The 18,186-nt window shown below is 45.8% G+C and overlaps 1 protein-coding gene and 1 long non-coding RNA gene across 2 annotated transcripts in view; one reads left to right on the top strand and one right to left on the bottom strand.

Annotated features, from left to right (window-relative positions):
• Positions 1-1,678: 1,678 nt before the first annotated feature.
• Positions 1,679-18,186, bottom strand: part of LOC138213413 (SLIT-ROBO Rho GTPase-activating protein 1-like) — a 26,524-nt gene continuing 10,016 nt past the window's right edge. The window contains 23 exon segments of the mRNA XM_069174485.1: positions 1,679-2,110; positions 2,113-2,197; positions 2,199-2,449; positions 3,061-3,394; positions 4,412-4,552; positions 5,621-5,801; positions 6,198-6,277; positions 6,952-7,176; positions 7,986-8,091; positions 9,564-9,698; positions 9,793-9,870; positions 10,027-10,087; positions 10,556-10,589; positions 10,708-10,735; positions 10,824-10,908; positions 11,361-11,558; positions 13,326-13,427; positions 13,763-13,984; positions 14,120-14,248; positions 14,687-14,884; positions 15,429-15,491; positions 17,520-17,627; positions 17,740-17,794. Of these exon segments, the coding sequence (XP_069030586.1) occupies positions 2,021-2,110; positions 2,113-2,197; positions 2,199-2,449; positions 3,061-3,394; positions 4,412-4,552; positions 5,621-5,801; positions 6,198-6,277; positions 6,952-7,176; positions 7,986-8,091; positions 9,564-9,698; positions 9,793-9,870; positions 10,027-10,087; positions 10,556-10,589; positions 10,708-10,735; positions 10,824-10,908; positions 11,361-11,558; positions 13,326-13,427; positions 13,763-13,984; positions 14,120-14,248; positions 14,687-14,884; positions 15,429-15,491; positions 17,520-17,627; positions 17,740-17,794 (2,989 nt within the window). The 3' untranslated portion in view covers positions 1,679-2,020.
• On the top strand, positions 6,050-13,719 carry LOC138213456 (uncharacterized). Its single transcript, XR_011179521.1, has 3 exons — positions 6,050-6,754; positions 6,985-7,194; positions 13,347-13,719. It is a non-coding gene; the product is annotated as an uncharacterized lncRNA (long non-coding RNA).

The raw sequence follows: 18,186 nt of genomic DNA, 5'->3' as shown, positions 1-18,186 counted from the left end.
CCGAAAGAAGGCTTCGATTCCAATGAGCGACTTTGAATGCTAATTTATTCCAGGTTTTTATTTATAATATAAATACAACACATTGATACAATCCATTTTGGCTATATGAGCTCGTCTTTCGGGGGGAAGCTCGGTTAGGTTTTCAAATACGGCAACAACTAACGGACAAAAAAAAAAAAAACATTTCCTTTATCAAACACATTCAAAGAAACCTTCCCCCCGTTTTTAAAGTTTTTAAAATTGCACCAACATGTTATGATGCTACATGCCAAAGTACACGATTCCTATACATCAAAGTGCAATGTCACAATGGGTTAATGCTAGAATTCATAATTCAGTAAATCTACTAAACACTTTTTTTTTTTATTTATGATTATTTCATTCGGAGTGCTGCTGCTCTTTCGTTCGGGACATGCGTTAGTGGATTCACCCCCCCATCCCCTCCCCTCCCCCTCCCCCCCTCCCCCCACGACAAAAGAATAAAAAGACAAGGATTAAAAAAAAGGCACTTTCACATACACACACACACACACACACACACACACACACGTCGTGTTTCATTTTAATCACCACACACTCTCAGCCCGCTCCGAGGGGCCACATTCAGTGTGCTGTTCAAGTGTTGTTGTTTTTTTGGGCGTCTTTACACACAACCCCACCCTGTTAGCTTATTGTGAAATTTTTAAGGTTAACTAGTGACTTCTGTGTAACAAGCAGGTATTTTTCTCTCTCGCACACACACACACACACACACACACACAGGAAGTGGCATGCTTTTTTTTTTATTTTTTATTTTTCCTCCCTCCCAACTTGCACTCGCGTGTTCTGGCACTCGGGGAAAAAATAAAAAGGCAGGCATGAATAATCTATCGTCTATCACTATTCTAGTGCCTCTGCACTTACAAGGGAGCCGAACAAGGGGGCAGGCAAGCGGGACACACACACACACACACACACACACACACACACACACACACACACACACACACACACACACACACACACACACACACACACACACACACACACACTTCGAGTTTCACACAAACAAACTAGAACTAATTCATACAACCTCCCAAACGCCCGTCCCAGAAATAAATAAATAAAAAGCTCTGCTCAACCACCAACCGCTTGAAGCTACCGGTCCTTTTTCCCGCCCCTCCCTGAAAATAAATAAAAACCAGAAGAAAGGCTGTTAAAAAGTTGAGCGAGCCGCCGCAGCAGCTCCCCGAACATTCAATAAGATGGCTGAACAGTCGTTTAAATACTGGAAACATTCATTAGATTAGCTGGACGTTGGTTTTCTTTTTTTTTGTTGTTTTTTTGTTGTTGTTTTGTTAAATCAAAAGTTCACCGACCACCTCGGGAGGCGTTTCGTGGTTTTTTAAATCGAGGTGTATAAAGTGAAACTTTAGCAGCGGAAACAGAGTGAAAAAAAAAAAAAAAAGTAAAAAATAACACAAAACCTTTTTTGTGTTTTTTTTGCCGCGTCTATCTTTCTCGCCGACCGACCCAACAATCGCAGATACAGCGAGCCACATCGGGGTGTTTTTTTGGCCCCTATCGTCATGACACCACAGCCAACATTCACGTCACTGAAACTACGTTTTAATTTTTTTTTAATATATATACCGGAGCTGGACTACCCCCCTCCCCCCTCTCCCCCCCCTCCCCCACACGATTCCCTCCTTCCATCTATTCTCGTCTCCACTTCTTTTAAGCTAAACCTTTGATAAATGCTTCGATACACGGAGAAAGCAAACTCCTACACACCAAAGAGTACACACCCACCTGACGACACATAAATATCATGGCATATCATATCATAGGTCGTGTCATATATTATATTTTATTACTACATTTAAAAGCCTCTTTGTCTTTCCTACTGTTTTTCTACCCTCATGTTGATTATAAACACTTAAAGCGGTACCCTGATCTCCTCTCGGCCCGGTTTTTGGCCCCGGGGGTCGGCCTGATTCGGGGGCGGGCCCTCTCTGCGGGGGGGCCCCGTGTTTTTGGCTCACATGGTGCAGGATTTGTCCAGCGGCGGGGGCAGAGGCGGCGTGCTGCTCTTCGGCGGCACCATGGGTTTGGGCCGCAGGGCGGGGGGGCCGCAGCGGGGGCCCCGATGCGGGCGGCCGCCACGGGCTTGAAGGAGCCCAGGGTGTCGGGGGACGGGTTGGCCGGTCGGGGCGGGGGGGCCGGGCAGCGGGCTGATGGGGCTCAGAGGGCTGAGGGGGCTCGGGGTGCCGGGGGTCCCCGGGGTGCCCGGCGTGCCCGGCGTGCTGGGGGTGCTGTGGGGACTGGGCGACTCGGAGGAGCAGGTGGTGACCGGGCCGTTCTTCACCTGCTCCAGAGTGTCCAGCACCACGTCGGGGGCCGGCCGGCAGCCATGACGCTCCAGCTGCCTCAGCTCCCCCAGAGCCACGGTCACCGTCTCCTCGATGTCCTGAAATATGAACGATTTCTTCATGAGAGTGAGAGAGTGGAGGGGGGGGGGGGGGCAAGCAGGTGGATCTGACTGATCTGATTGGAAACCATGACGATACTACGTCCCGCCCACCGATAGCTGTAACCTGACTGCACCAGAGGCCTGTCAATCAAACAGACACGCCCCCAAAAACAGGTCTTCTTGAATCTTCTTTTCTAATGAATGAGGGATTATTTTCAGATGGACCTCCAGAAAACTAATAAGAAGGAGTGACTTTAGCTAACAACACCGAGATAACTGATGGACACATTTTATTCACTTTGGATTTGATGAGAGAAGTTGAATGGGAGTCTATGGAGCCGGAGGCTTTTTGGAGCCGACCTCTAGTGGCACTCGCTGGTATTGCAGCTGAAGACACTTCTGGATCGGAACCATTTTTCAGACCCTGAAGCTACGAACACTTTTATGTACATCGTCCTGTTCACAATGTTCATTGTGTGTGTGTGTGTGAGTGTGTGTGTGAGTATGTGTGTGTGTGTGTGTGTGTGTGTGTGTGTGAGTGTGTGTGTGAGTATGTGTGTGTGTGTGTGTGTGTGTGTGTGTGTGTGTGTGTGAGTGTGTGTGTGTACCTGTGCCAGTGTGTCGGGGTCCAGCGCTCTGGATCGATGCGAGTCCCCGAAGCCGTGCTGCCCGCTGCACGAGCGTCGGATGGGCGTGTCCTCGGGCCTCCGCAGCGAGTCGTGCCGGCTCACCGTCATGGTCACGGCGGCGGAGCGGCGGCGGCGCTCCGGGCTGTCGAGGGGCGGGGTCAGGCCCTGGCCCCGCCCCAGCAGCAGCTCCCTGGGGCTGAAGTGACCCGTCACGGGCGGAGAGCTGCGCTCCATCACGCCGCCGTTGCCGTGGCTGTCGTTGGAGCGGCAGAGCGGGCGGCGGAACAAACCGTCGGTCCTCTTCCTCCTGTGACTGCCGGCGGGACGATGCGGTTAGTCGAAATCAGAACCAGTTAGTTTACCAACATTTGAATAGTTTCAGATCCTTAAATGGGAGAATTAAAGGCGTCTACTTGTTTTATATTGTAATAAATGTTTGGAGGAAGCAACGACCACGAGGAAGTTTTCCAAGTTGCCATGTTTGGACTTCTTTATCTGCTTCGTAGTCTTCAGTTTCACCTGTTTGATTTTGAAAAGACTCACCTCTTGTTGTCTGTCTTCGTTTCACTTCCTGTCCCTTTTGTATGATTGTTTGGCCCCGCCCACTGATTAGTTTCACCTGTCCCTCATTGTCCTTCCCTCCCCCGCTGTATTTTAGTCTGTGTGCTCTTATTTTTCCCTCTTTCTGTCACTGTGTTTCATTTTGCTGTCTGTCGCTGCGTCTTTTTGAAAACCCAGAGAACACAGACCAGCTGAACTGTGGCGCCATGGCAACAGGGTTCTCTAGACATGACAACACGCCTCCGCTCACAGTGGAGCAGAAGAATCGGTGGAAATCACTGCATGGGCTCAGGAACACTCGGCTGTGAGGAGGCGTGTTTAAAGATTTCTCCTGCTCTGTGTGCAACAGGAACTCTCTGAACTTATTGATTGCCCTTTGTAAATATATACATGTATACTTTTTCATCGTTTTTATTTTTTTTATTTTTTTTTAATAAACCAAACGATTAATTGAAAAAACAATCAGCAGATTAATTAGTGCACAAACATCCTACTGTAAAGCATAAAGTTTAAAGTGTGTCTTTTTTCTTGCAGGATAAGAACTTGCTGAGAAAAAAAAATGTCGTTTTTAAATGCAGGACTTTTACTTTGAAGGGGCGTTAACATTAATATATTGGTCCTGAAAACTTGGATTGCGTAACCAGATGAGGAAAACGGGTCACATGAGAACCAGGAGTGATAACAGCCTGATGAAATTCACAGGTATTTTTAGAAGGTGAGAAGAAGAAGCCGGAGAACGAGTGGAACAGTTTTCCGGGAGGTGTCTTACATGACGGACCTGTTGTAGGTCTCCGACGGTCGGATGTCGGTGGGGGAGCTCAGCTCGCTCCTGGACCTCTTATCGTCGGTGCTGCTGCTGCCTCCGTCGCTGTCGGCCTTCTGACTGAGCGTGTCCAACACGGCGTCGGCCCTGAAGACAGCGAAGCACAGACGCTCCATCAGGAACAAATCGCTCGGGAGGAGGAAGCAGGAGAGATCAACTCACGCCGACTCGTCAATCAGCTGATCGATAGGCTGCGGTCAGAGAGTCCGATAAGTCGGCTCATCGACGAGGTGTGCGATCCAGTGAGCGACATCCATCACTGCAGCGAGTCAGTGGATCAAAGGGGGTCACTAACGTTAACTTTAATTTAACCGTTTCCTGCTTTACAATGTTTTTACAGAATAAAAGACCAGAATCTTATGAAGCTTTAAAAATCAGTTAAGCTGCAGGAAGTGATGTCGTCTTATGTTAATCTTTATGCACAGAGACTTGATATCAACAAAGCAAATACACATTAATCTTGTATAAACACTCATTATCATATAAAATATTATAAAAATGAAAGACTTTTTGTTAAATGGTTTTAAAAATGATAAATTTAGATGATGACTGTTGCAAATATGTAGAAACACCATTTGTAATTATCTATAATAATCTTATAATATATATTTTACTGTGTGAAAAAGAACCAGCACAAACTGAAATCAATAAAAAAGCTTGAATGACTAAAATTAATCAAAATATCTGAAAATATTTGTGTCCAAATAACTATGACTGTTTGACCATTATTATATTGTCATTTTATACAAATGAATAAAACTGAATGTAAGAATAAAAAAACAAGTGAAAAAATATAAATCTGGTAAATAAAAAAAAATAAAAAATGAATTCATGTACAAATACTTTTTTACTCTTATAACATAAAATATTCAGCAAACTGAGCAAAATAATAAAAAAATTTTTTAGAACTTAAATATTTTAAAATCACAAGAAATATTTCAAATAAACTAAAAATAAGAATTATAATCTGCCAAAATCATCTAAAGTTCTCAATTCTACACTTTAAGTAAAAACATTTTCTTGGTTAAACTACAGTAATATTTTGTAATTCCTTTTTATTTATCTTTTTACTGCAGTATTTTCACACTGTGCTGTTGTCATTTGCACTTTTGGGAGTACTTCTTGTGTACAAACCATCGCGGGCTGTGCACTCGCCTGTCCTTCACCGCGATGTACTGATGAGGCACCAGGCCGCGGCTGCCGTTGTGTCGACCCTCCCACCAGTCGTGAGACGCTCGCTGGAAGAGCTGCAGCGACGCTCCCTTCTTGAAGGAGAGCTCGCGGCCCGACCGGCCCACGTAGTCAAACCTCGCCACCGCCTCCACGGCTTCACCCTCTGCCGGGGGGGGGGGGGGGACGAGACGAGAGATGATAGAGCAGGAGCGGGGGGGGGGGGGTGAAGATAAGAGCCAGAGGAGAAAATAGAGGTGAACCTGAACTTGTCAATCAACTGTCTCGGGAGGCTTTTGTTCCTCCCACAGCTCGACCAATCAGAAAAGAGCATTAAAAAAAACCAGTCTTTTCTATTAATTCAGATGGAGAGAGATGAGAGGGAGTGAGGGAGGGAGGGAGGGAGGGGTGTGGAGAAGGGAGAAAGGGAAGGTGGCGGTGGTGTCTCCATGGCTGCTGTTGCCGTAGCAACCCCTCTCCACCAGGGAGGGTAGGTATGGGGGGAGAGTACGTGTGGGCGATTGTGTGTGAAGGTCAGGGGTCAAGGCGTGTGTGTTCGTACCCTCGTCGCTGGTCTGGGTCTCGGTGCCGGCGTCGGGCTCGGCCTCCTCCAACGCTCCCGGCTCGCTGAACGGACTCTCGCTGCAGGAGGAGGAAGAGGAGGAGGAAGAAGAAGAAGAAGAAGAAGAAGAAGAAGGAGGAGACTTGACACACCGTCCATTCATTCAATACGGGAACAAAGGGGGAAGGGAGGATTCACGCTGAGCGGGAGGCCGGGCGGCGACGGCCGCTTTCAGCTTACAGTGTCAAGAGTCTGGGTTCACGGCGGTCCGGTAGAAACACCGAGCCGCTGGAGAGGAAGAGGATTACCGTCTGGTTTAATTCCTCTTGTTTCCTGACAGGCTGCCAAGGCGTCTGCTCAAAAACGGACAACTCAATATCCGTGACTAAGTCTGCAACCCGCCGAGCTTCGGAGGATATTTTGTTTACGCTTTTTCTTTTTTAGCGCCGTTAAAAGTAGCCGAACCGGCGGCTCCCGTTCACAGCGAATGTACAAGACGACTGTCGGTGGAGGACGGCGACGCTGAAGGAAACCCTGAAAAACCAGCAGATTCTCAGGCAAGTTCTGAACAGTCAAATTACAGAGGGGGGGGGGGAGGAGGAGGGGGGGACGTTTGAGGCTACCACAGCGGAAAAAAAAAAAAAGAGGAAATCAGGATTCAGGAGGCAAATCTGAGTGGAAAGTGTCGTAATATCATTAGCACGTGTGATTCGATTATTATAACAAAGTGGTTGCCGTGAGTAACGGGCCTCACCAGTACTGGTCTCCCGTCATGCACTTCTCGTAGACCGGGCCGGGCAGCTCCTTGGTGTCGGGGAAGATGTTGTCGTGGTGCAGGATGACGGTCTTCACCACCTCGTTGACGTGCGCCTGACACGCCACCTGGTCCAGCGCGTCCGGCGTCGGCAGCAGAGTCGGGCCGAACACGATGGCCAGGTTCCCGGCGTCCATCATGTTCTCGTCGCTGTACTGGGAAAGGCTGCGGGGGAAAGACACGGTGCTTAAAAACCACAACAACAACAACAACAACAACAAAAAGTCTTCAGTAAATAAAACACCAGAAAAGTGTAAAACAACTTCTTCCTTTTTTGCAGAAAATAATAAATAAAAAGATCAACGGACCACAATTTGTAGAAGAAATCTGCACAAATTGAACTGAAGAAAAAAAAAAAAAAGGCGGCGCTGTTACGACAGAAACTGTTGTGTTGAGTTTTTGGGGGAAAAAGTTCTTGTTGTGTTGTTCTGCTTTGGAAAGAATAAATAAAGATTTAAAGTGAAAAAAAAAAGAAGGAAAAAAAACGCTGTAAACTTTGGCAACAACAATAAAATTAAAAAAAAAAAGCTGCGTGTTTAACGGCTGCCGAAACCAAACGCATTACGTCGTCGCACCCCCCCCACCACTCCCCACTCTCCCCCCCTCCTCACCCCCCCACTGACAAACACAACGGCGCTGCATCCGGCTGATACGATCACACCATCACACTTTTCCCTGCTCACACCTCCTCCTGCTGCCTCTCCACCTCTCAGCCGCTCGCTCGCTCGTTTGTTTTGTTTTTTTCTATATTTATTTGAGAGGCTGCAGAAAAAAAAAAAAAGAGGGTCTTGTTTTATCAAATCGACGAAGTGCTCACTTCAACTGCAACGCTTTACGGCCTCTCACCCGCCCATCCGGGAGGAAATGAAACAGAGCAATCATCATTAGCGGTGAGAGCCGGGGGGGTGGAGGTGGGGGGAGGAGGTGGAGGGTGTGGGGGGGGGGGGGGGGTTTGGTGTAAAGTGGATACTCACTGGTTGAGGAAGGCGAACAGGTAGCGCATCACCACCAGCGTCGCCCTCGGGACGCCCAGCAGGATCTTACGGACGCACTGCGCTCGCTCGTACAGGTTTTCTATTCCTGCAGCAAGAAAAACAAAAATAAGAAATAAGTGGTCATGAGGCGTTTGTAACACAACGACACGTTTCAGAAAAACACCAGCCGGCGCCACAGAAAGAGAAAGAGAAGCAGCTCGGCACCAAGAGGACAGAGGCAGAAACTGAGGGAACGTGTGTGTGTGTGTGTGTGTGTGTGTGTGTGTGTGTGTGTGTGTGTGTGTGTGTGTGTGCTATTTGTTATTCATGGCATCATTTTTTTTTTTTCTTGTTCCCGTTCCTTATTTTTCTTCTTACAAACGAATCGCCTTTTTTTATTTGCCGGCTTTAACGGACTCAAAAACCTCATGAAAGTCGGCGCACGCGTCTTCCTGGTGAAAAGTGATGTATTTTTAGTGGTGTCACGAGTGGGCGTGGCCAAATGGCTCGCTAGCCCCCCCCCCCCCCCCCCCCAACTGCCGCCCCGGCACCTAGTTTCACCAACGTGCACAAAATCTGGCGGACATAAAAAAAAGTCTCTCGTTAAGTACTTTGATTCTTTTTTATTATTATTCTAGAATTTAAAATCTGAACTATGGAGATAATATTTCTAAATGATTTCAAATATATATAAAAAAGTCAAATTATTCGCTTTAGCAGCCATGCTAACGAGTTTGCTAACTTATCGCTGGCAAGCCTGTTAGCTCGTAGAGATTTATTTAAGTCTTTATTGAATAAAAGGCAAGAAGAATGGTGATCGGACGGCAGGTATCGGACCGTGGGTATCGGACTGGGTATCGGTCGGCGGGTATCGGACGGCGGGTATCGGACCGGGTATCGGTCGGCGGGTATCGGACGGCGGGTATCGGACGGCGGGTATCGGACCGGGTATCGGTCGGCGGGTATCGGACCGTGGGTATCGGACGGCGGGTATCGGACCGCGGGTATCGGACGGCGGGTATCGGACGGCGGGTATCGGACCGTGGGTATCGGACGGCGGGTATCGGACGGCGGGTATCGGACGGCGGGTATCGGACGGCGGGTATCGGACGGCGGGTATCGGTCGGCGGGTATCGGACGGCGGGTATCGGACGGCGGGTATCGGACGGCGGGTATCGGACGGCGGGTATCGGACGGCGGGTATCGGACGGCGGGTATCGGACGGCGGGTATCGGACGGCGGGTATCGGACCGGGTATCGGTCGGTGGGTATCGGTCGGTGGGTATCGGACGGCGGGTATCGGACGGCGGGTATCGGACCGTGGGTATCGGACGGCGGGTATCGGACGGCGGGTATCGGACGGCGGGTATCGGACCGGGTATCGGTCGGTGGGTATCGGACCGGGTATCGGACGGCGGGTATCGGACCGCGGGTATCGGACGGCGGGTATCGGACGGCGGGTATCGGACGGCGGGTATCGGACCGGGTATCGGACGGCGGGTATCGGACCGTGGGTATCGGACGGCGGGTATCGGACGGCGGGTATCGGACAGCGGGTATCGGACGGCGGGTACTCACGGACGCAGGAGATGAGGTCGTTGAAGCGCTCCTTGGGAAACAGCGGGTTCTCCAAACCTCTGAAGTAGAGCTTCAACACGCCCGCCACCGAGTTGATGTCGCGGCTGCTCTCCTCGTCGATCAGCAGGTCGTTACCTGGACGAGAAGAAACAGGGTTTTACCAGGCTTATCGATCATGTGACACCCCCCTCCCCCGCTCACTCAGCTGACCCTCAAGTTGACCTCTCACCTCTCTCGAAGGAGTTCTTGATGTCGTTGACCTCCACCTGCGATCCCGACACCCGGAATATTCCCTGATGCTGAAGACCTTGTTGGGAAACAGCAGACGGGGGTGTCAGCATGATCACGTTATCATTTTCTCACCATCAGATTCCTTCAGTTTTGCAAATAATATCACCAGTATATCAACGATATTTCCCATAAATAAGGATTGAAACCCGGACGTCGACGTGGTGAAACTCACCGTGCAGGTTGATGTAGCGGATGCAGCTCTCCACCAGCAGCGGTATGGCTTTGGTTGAATCCTGCAAACACAGTTGGACTACAGCGTCAGCGACGGTTGTTCGATTGGTTCGGATTCTTCTTTACTAAATGCAGTCGTCAGCGAGTAAGTAAAACGTGCTACGCCCTTTATTTACAGCACCGTCACACTTCCACAAAACAACAACTAGCATAGATTGAATGGTATTTTTCTTTCGTTCTTTGTGATATGAAAAGACAAAATGAAAAGACGGGAATCTTCCACACGACCTCGATAGGTTTCTGGAAATAACGACGTTTTTGCATTTTATGCTCGTTACGCTGAGGGCAGGCTAAAACACACGCAGGTAGAAAATGTACTTCCATCGCTACGCCGACGACACCCTGCTTTACATCTCGACACGCCGTTTACATTCTCTGATGTCAAACAACTTTCCTCCAATTCAGTGGAAATAAAAAGGATCTTTTTGACCAGATAAACCTTTGACAGGCTGACGGAGGTGAAACTCTACCTGGTGCTTGCTGTGCGAGTTCTTCCGCCCACGACTGTAAGCAGCAGGAAAAAAAGAAAAAGAAAAGAGTGTCTCAGTTCAAATTAAAGTCGGCGGGAGGTGAAAGTAACATTTATTAACGTGAACTATAACGACGGGAGAAAACGTCTCACCTGGTCGTCAGCAGTTCGGCTTTATATCCTGCAACAACAAAAGAAGAGAATACGTGGGAAGTTTTAGAGGCAAGAAATCATTGACGTCTGTTATAAAATATAAGAGAGAGTCGTACCCTCGGCTAAGGCTTTCTTCAGTATGTCATGTTTGGCCTGAAGTTTGGAGATGAGATTACTTCCCTCCAGATACTCGCGGAGTTTCTGACGGTTGAACAATAAACAGATTTGTATTAACAATCCCGAAAGGGGAAATTGCAGTTTTACAACGGCTACTTTACATAAATCCCAAAACAAAGGCTAAATCATACATAAATAAATTATAAAACAAACCGAATAGAAGAGGTAACCGTGGATACGGTGATCATAACACCGGCACGTTCTGTGAAAGTTATTATTCTGCAAAAACTGGTGCTTTAAAAGTGCAGGACCGTCCGTGAATGTAAAGTACATTTAATATAAGCGGCAGAAAATCACACGGATTTGAAATATAAAAGATTTGACAAATAATTGACGTCCGGTTGAGCAGTGTAAGAAAAATACAAAAAGTAAACCAGCCAAACATCAAGTGATCAAAGCTTACTAATCATATTATTATTATTAACTATTAATAATACGGATAGCGATGCATGTCACCGAGATGAAACAGATCTCACGTTGAAGTAGAAGAGCTCGGTCTCGTGCTGGTTGGCTCGCCTCTTGGCCAGACTGGGTTTATTCAGGTAGCCGTCCGACACGCTGGACTTGACCGACTCGGACGACGGGCTGTGGGTGAAGCTCTGGGAGACGTCGTAGTCGTCCAGCACCGTCATGTCCTGCAGGGTGGTGAGAGTCGCACCCCAGGTCTTCTTCACCTGGACGGGGGAGTCAAAAGTCAACTTTATTGTCAATTTGGCGTTATGTGCCCGAGACATAGAGAGATCGAAATATATGTTTCTCACAGGTCAAAGAAGGACGAGATGCTTCGTAAATATCGACCCAGACCTGCGTGTGAATCTGTTTTTCCACCTGAAAGCATCTCTGAACTGGAGATTTCCACTAGTTGCTGCACAGGAAGGATGACTGAACACCTAAATTAAACTCGTCGACTCGACTCCGTTGAGTTATGAATTATAGATCCGTACAGGAGCTCATCTCTGGCCAAATCCATCCTCCATCCAAAATACTGTTGTTTGTTTGTTTAATTCGGTGCAGTTGTTTAGTTTAATTTTATATTATTCTGTTTTTATTTGTATACAAATTTGCATTTTAATATTATTTTTTTTATATTTAATATTTTTTACTACCTCGATTTTTATTCAGTCATTTTTATTGCTTTTACCCCGTACATGCTGCTGCAGCTAAGAAATGTCCCCTTGCGGGATTAATAAAGCATCCATCCATCTATTATCTAGCTATTATCCATCCAATTGTTTGAGGGTGGAGTTTTAATTTCCCAAAATGTTTGAGGAGGAGGAGGAGGAGGAGGAGGAGGAGGAGGAGGACGCCTTCGGGCTGTTTAATGTGTACTGTATGCAAAGTGTGTTTGTATTTACCTGCGAGGATAATGGCTGAGTGTTTTTTTTTTATTTGTACATGATAATCATTGCGTGGCGATGCAGCTCATTAATCCCCGACTCCTTCAGCGGAGCCGAGTTAACAGTTGCCCTCGACAACAAGCGAGGACGACGGACTACAGCAACCGAGTCGCTTTCAGACGGCTCCCGTGTATTTTTCAAGGCTACATCTGCTCCATTATCACCCCCATTAAAACGGCATAAATCACCATAACTCCACACAAAAGTTGATAACTGACAGAAACAAACGTATTCGTGTGCGATCAGGGAAAGGTTTTTTTCGGGTCCGGCGTGTTGGATCAATACCAGCAGATGGAAATATCTCAGCAACCACAGGACAAAACCACCAACTAAAGTCTGTGCGAACATTTACGAGTCGGCAGGGAGATAAATCACAAATCAGTTTCCAGACACCTCTTCCAGTATTTTCAGCAGAGAGAAAAAAAAAAAGAGCTGATAAAGTCTTTGTTTGGAAGGATTTAGAAAAGACGGCAACTTCCTGTGTTGCAGACAAATAGCCACGAACATGATTAGAAGAAAACGACGAATTTGAAATCAATATTTTTCTTACATTTTTTTTATAATTCCCAGCAAATGCAACGCCAGCCTCTGTGCTGACGGATGACGACTGAGATACCGTTTACGTCCCTTGCTATTGATTAGCAACCGGCATTATTAGGCATAAAAAATGCCGGCATCATGTTTCCGGGTTGTCTGTACGTCCCGTTCTCACGATTGCAGTATCTCAAGAACGCCTCGAGGGAATTTCCCCAAAATTGGCAAAAATGTTCACTTGGTCCCAAAGATGAAGCGATTCAATTTTGGGGATCAAAGGTCACTGTGAACTCACACTCGTCCCATTTACGTGTAATGCAATATTTTAGGGACGCCTCAAGGAAATATCATCAAAATTTTGCACAAACGTTCACTTGGTCCCAAAGATGAACTGATTACATTTTGGGGAACGACAGTGACTGTAAATTCAAATCTGTCCCGTTTCTTCATCCCGCAATATCTCATAAACAGCTTGAGGAACTTTTTTTTTAACATTTATGCGTGACTGACCTCCTCGTTCTCGATCTTCAGGGACGCCAGGCGAGTCTGCAGCTGAGTGAGGCGGAGGGAGAGCTCAGCCTGGACCTGCGGCTGGGAGGCGATCTGGGTCACCTGACAGGAAGTGGAACGACAACAAAGACGGTCAGAAAAATGCGTCCAGAGAAAACTAAACTTCCCGATGTAAACCTGCTCGTACATATTCTGGTTTAATTCTAGGGAAGCAAAAACAATAATATAAAAAGTCTTTCAGCTATGCAAAACAGAGTTAAAATTTAATTCCGTCTTGATAAATATTTACAATATTAATGAGACATTTTCCAAGTTACACCCTCTACAATTATAATAAAGAATGTGATTAAACTCTGGAGTTGTGATTTCCCTTTGTGAACTACATCACTTCACGTCGGTGTGTTACGGCGCACATGCGGCAGCAACAGTTTACTGACTGCGTCGCCCATGTGGGCCTGGAAGCTGAAGCGCTGCGGGGGGCAGAAGGCGGTGGGGTAGAGGCCCAGCAGGCGCTGCCGGTCGCGGGCGGGGTCCAGGCCCTCCACGGCCCCCTCCAGCACCTCCAGACCCGCCCTCCTGGAGGCTTCAAGGCTCAGTTCGGCTGATAGGTAGGTCCTCAGAGCCCGGCTCAGACTGGAGTGGTACCCTAGGTCACAGCACTGGAAAAAAGATGGAGGTGAATGTGGCGTGTTTTTCAGTGTTGGAAATGATTCTGCTTATAAATTGAGTTTAAACGAGCATCGTTGAATAGACAGTTTGAGCCACCAAAAAAATGTGCAATGTAATACACTCACGTCTATGATGTCGGGCAGGTCGTGGATGTAGTATTTAAAGACGGAGGCGTTGGTGGCCTCCAGAGTCAGCAGATACTCATTTCTGGCTTTCAGAGCCTTCAGCTTGTTCTCAGAGTACTTTGCCTTCCTCTAATGAAAAAAGACACGGACGAAAAAAACAAACAAGATGAAGATATTAGTTTTCAGTCCAAATGTGTTTGTCTCCCACGGACACGTCCCAAAGCCTCCGTTTAATCCGTAAATCCGATCAAGAAGAAAACAAATTCGTGACGGAGTCTCAGGGCAAAATTAAAGAAATATAATGAGGTTTCTTATTTTGCATTTTCGGGAATGAAGTCGAAATGTTGAGCATACGGTCAAAATGTTGAGAGTAAAATTGGAATTTTAAAGGGTGGGAGGAATGTCACGAATGAGCTTGAAACGTCGAAAATAAAATCGAAATGTCGAGAATAAAAAACTACTAAAGCAGCTTTATTGGACGTACTTCGACAAAATGTCTTCTGTGGACGATTTTTTTCGTAAAAAGTTGGGCAGCCAGGACGTCTTATTTCCAATAGAAAGTCGTACCTTCTCCCTCATCTTCTCCATCTTGCGGGCGGCGTTGCGCCTCTGGTGGCGCTCTTCTATCCGCAGGCCGAACACAGGCTCCACCCCTCCGCTCGTCCCCGACACGCCCTTCACGCGCCCCTCCTGGCGCTCCGCCTCCCGCAGCTTGGTCTCCGCATTGATCGTCTCCGCGTGGTACATGTGATACGTCTTCATCACCTAGGCAACAGCAGCCCACAATAACACAGCCGACTTGGACGGACTGTTTCTTTTTTCTTTTCTTTTTTTTATTCTCCCAAGGTTGCTCGGCTCCGCCTCTAATCTGATTTCTAGTGTTTGGACGAGAAGCTCTTAAGGACGGCGGCGCCGGCCGTAAATAAACCTCCACGACTGGCAGCTAATAATCAGCAGCTTTTCTCCTTCAAACGCTCTTTGCAGACTGGAAGAAGCAGAAGTTCACGAGTGGAAAAAGAAATGAATTTAAGACGGCGAGGACGTCTGCCTGATGGCCGGTTTGAGCATTTAAAAGGGAACGTTTTTGAGCTTTCAAAAATATGGTGCGACTTTTTCTTCATTTCTGTTGTTAGTTTAAAAAAAAAAAAAAAAGTTAATGAAAGAAAATGATTTCTGCCGTGTTATAATTTGACATTTAAAAGGGTTTTAAAACCATTTTGAGACCAAATATGAAGAAATTCAAGATCAGATTTTTTACATCTCCTGCTGACGTCCTGCTTTAAGACACAAAAAGTTTTGTTCCACTTACGGTGTAAAGCTCGTTGAGAAGCTTCATGAGGTCTTCCTGAAGCTGAAAGATGATCTCTTTACTCTAAAAGACAAACAGACGAACACACAAAGTAAATCCAGGCGCTCACACGGAGGCAATCTCAGACAATAAGATTTATATTAAACTTAAATTTATATCTGGTTTGCCAGCTTTGTTCTGCATTAAAATCTCAGGATTTTTAGTGCAACAAGAAAAAAAATCATTAAAAAGACATTAGTATATCCATTTTTTTTAATCCTTTAATTGGATATAAATTGGATAAAGAAGGTGAATGTGAACATTATTAAGGGGAAAGTTAATGGACTTTTAAGGTAAAAAAAAAAAGAAGTAAAGCTTCAGTTTCATAGTTAAAAATTTTATGCAAAAATCGTAAACATGAAAAAAAACAAACATTAAAAAGACATTAATTTAACTACAAATTATCCCCTCAAAATGAACAGCAACATGATGGAAGCAGTGAGAGTGAAGAAGAGCAAAGTTTTATCTGGACAGCTGAATGATCTGAAATCTTTTAAGGGTTCATTTAAAAAGTTTTAAGCTTTAAATTTAAAGTTTTTTTTTTTTTTTCCCCTTAAAACACAGAAATTCATAGAAATGACATTAATTCATTGAATCCATTAATGGTTTTTAGCATAAAACTCTAAAAATGCAGATAAAAGCAGCTTATTTTTATATTATTAACGGGAAAATGGATCCTTAAAGTCTTAAATTCAGTTTCATAGTGATACTGAGGAGCTTTTTTGTCGTATTAGAATCAAATTGTCATTTGATAAATTCTTAATGTAAAAACGCTGATAGTCGAAGCCGCTTTAAGTAAAGTTCAGTCGGTGTAAAGTCGGAGCAGATGTACTTTGAGGCGTCCTTCTCGTGTGCAGAGCTGCAGTTGATTCTAATGAAAAGTAAAGTCAGTATTCCCTGAGCTCGGCTGGCCCGCCTTGAAGTTTAGCAAATTAAACACACGCTCACGCTCACGCTCACGCACACGCACACGCACACACACACGCACACGCACACACACACACACACACGCACACGCACACGCACACACACACGCACACGCACACGCACACGCACACACACACACACACACACGCGCACGCGTGCTTCTCCGCCGCCTCCAACTTTAGCTCGGCGTTGTTCATTATTAATCTCGCTTCCGGCTCGTCTTTTATTCATGCTGGCTAAAGTGCAGCCGGCGAACAGCAAGACCTCCATCAGAACAAACTCTCCTCCTCCGAAAGAAGAAGAAGAAGAAGGAGACAGACGGCCGAGTGGCCATGACAACGCCTGACAGCCCCCGTGGCCATGGCGACGAGCTCAACTGATCTTTTTTTTTTTTTTTCTCAGCGGGCGCCATGGGAACGGGATTCATCCATCCTGGGATTCCACAAGTCATTTAGCATAATGTAATATTAATGCTGCCACATAACTCCTTCAACCCAAAAAAAAAAAAAAAAAAAAGTGCTCGGCTGTTTAATGCATGAGACGGAGAGTCGGCCGTTCGGCAGCACAGCTTGTTTCATTTACGAATTCATTTGTTTGTGCGTGTGGTCACATGCATGTATTTATCCGCCGCAGGATATCTGCTGACGGACGGTTCTGTGCACGAAGCACTGAAAGCAGCTCATAATCAACATATTGTTTTTTAGTAATAAACTTTCAAATGACAATCGCTCGAAGTGACGAACCTGCAGATGATTCTGAGCTGGATCTGATGCCGTTTGGCTTTCAGGAGGTTTGAGAGAAAAAAATATGTATTTACTGTTTCACTCAACCAGATTTGAGTCTTAAACTGCACTGTAAGTTTTATCCTATATTTTAGCTGGCTAGATTTTGACAACAATGCATCACATAAAATCTACTTTAATGTTATTTTATTGTAATATTGAGACCTTAAAAACCTTCTTAAGACAATTGAATGAATCTGTAATTGCAGATTTAGTGTTTTCTTTTCTTTTTTTAAAATTTTAAATCAACAACAGGACTTTACTGCGAGAAAAAAAACCAGAACCTCAGTGAGGAAAAATCCCTGCATCTGCACATGAATCTGAGTATAGAGCGATGACTCACCCTCTTCAGCAGGCGGGCCGAGTCCTCGCTGATGTGCGTGAGGCGGCTGATGACGTTGTTCAGGTAGAGGTCGCTGAGGGTGGCGTGGTCCTTACTCTCCCTCCTCACCTGGAAAAACAAGACCAACGGAAAGATTTGCATATTTTTGTTGTACCTTTAAAAAAAAAAGAATAAAAAAAAAGAGGCTTTTTCGAGGGAAGTCAGGAACGCGTGGACCGACCTGGTTTAGCAGCAGGTACCAGCAGTTGACCGGAGACAGCAGGTTCTGGTCCTTTCTGGAAGACAGACAGCAAAACTTGAAATGGAAAAAAAAACACGTGAAATTTCTGCCAGTTTAATTTGACGTATGAATAATTATACGTGAGGAAATTAATTCGGATAAAATAGACTAAAACTTTGAATTTAAACCTGTAACACACAATTTTAGCCTTTTGTTTTTCAAACCTTTGGAGATATTTGAGAAAAGTAAAAGAAAGGACTGAACGTTGACGCTAAAGTTGTTTAAAAAGTGTCTAAAAACAAAATGTGTCTTTCTTTCAGCTTTTCAGAGAATTTAAACTAAATTTATTACATTAATCTTTAAATATAAACACGTAAATATTTAATTTAAGGCTCCTTAAGCGCAAACAAATCACATTAATTCCAGCTTTTATACTTTTTTGCTTTC

This window comes from Embiotoca jacksoni, unplaced genomic scaffold (genome assembly GCF_022577435.1).
Source record: "Embiotoca jacksoni isolate LCO1_2020_lvr unplaced genomic scaffold, fEmbJac1.0.p SCAF_102, whole genome shotgun sequence".
Taxonomy (NCBI): domain Eukaryota; kingdom Metazoa; phylum Chordata; class Actinopteri; family Embiotocidae; genus Embiotoca; species Embiotoca jacksoni.
Note: the sequence above shows the minus strand (reverse complement) of the source record. Positions and strands in the feature narration are given on the sequence as shown.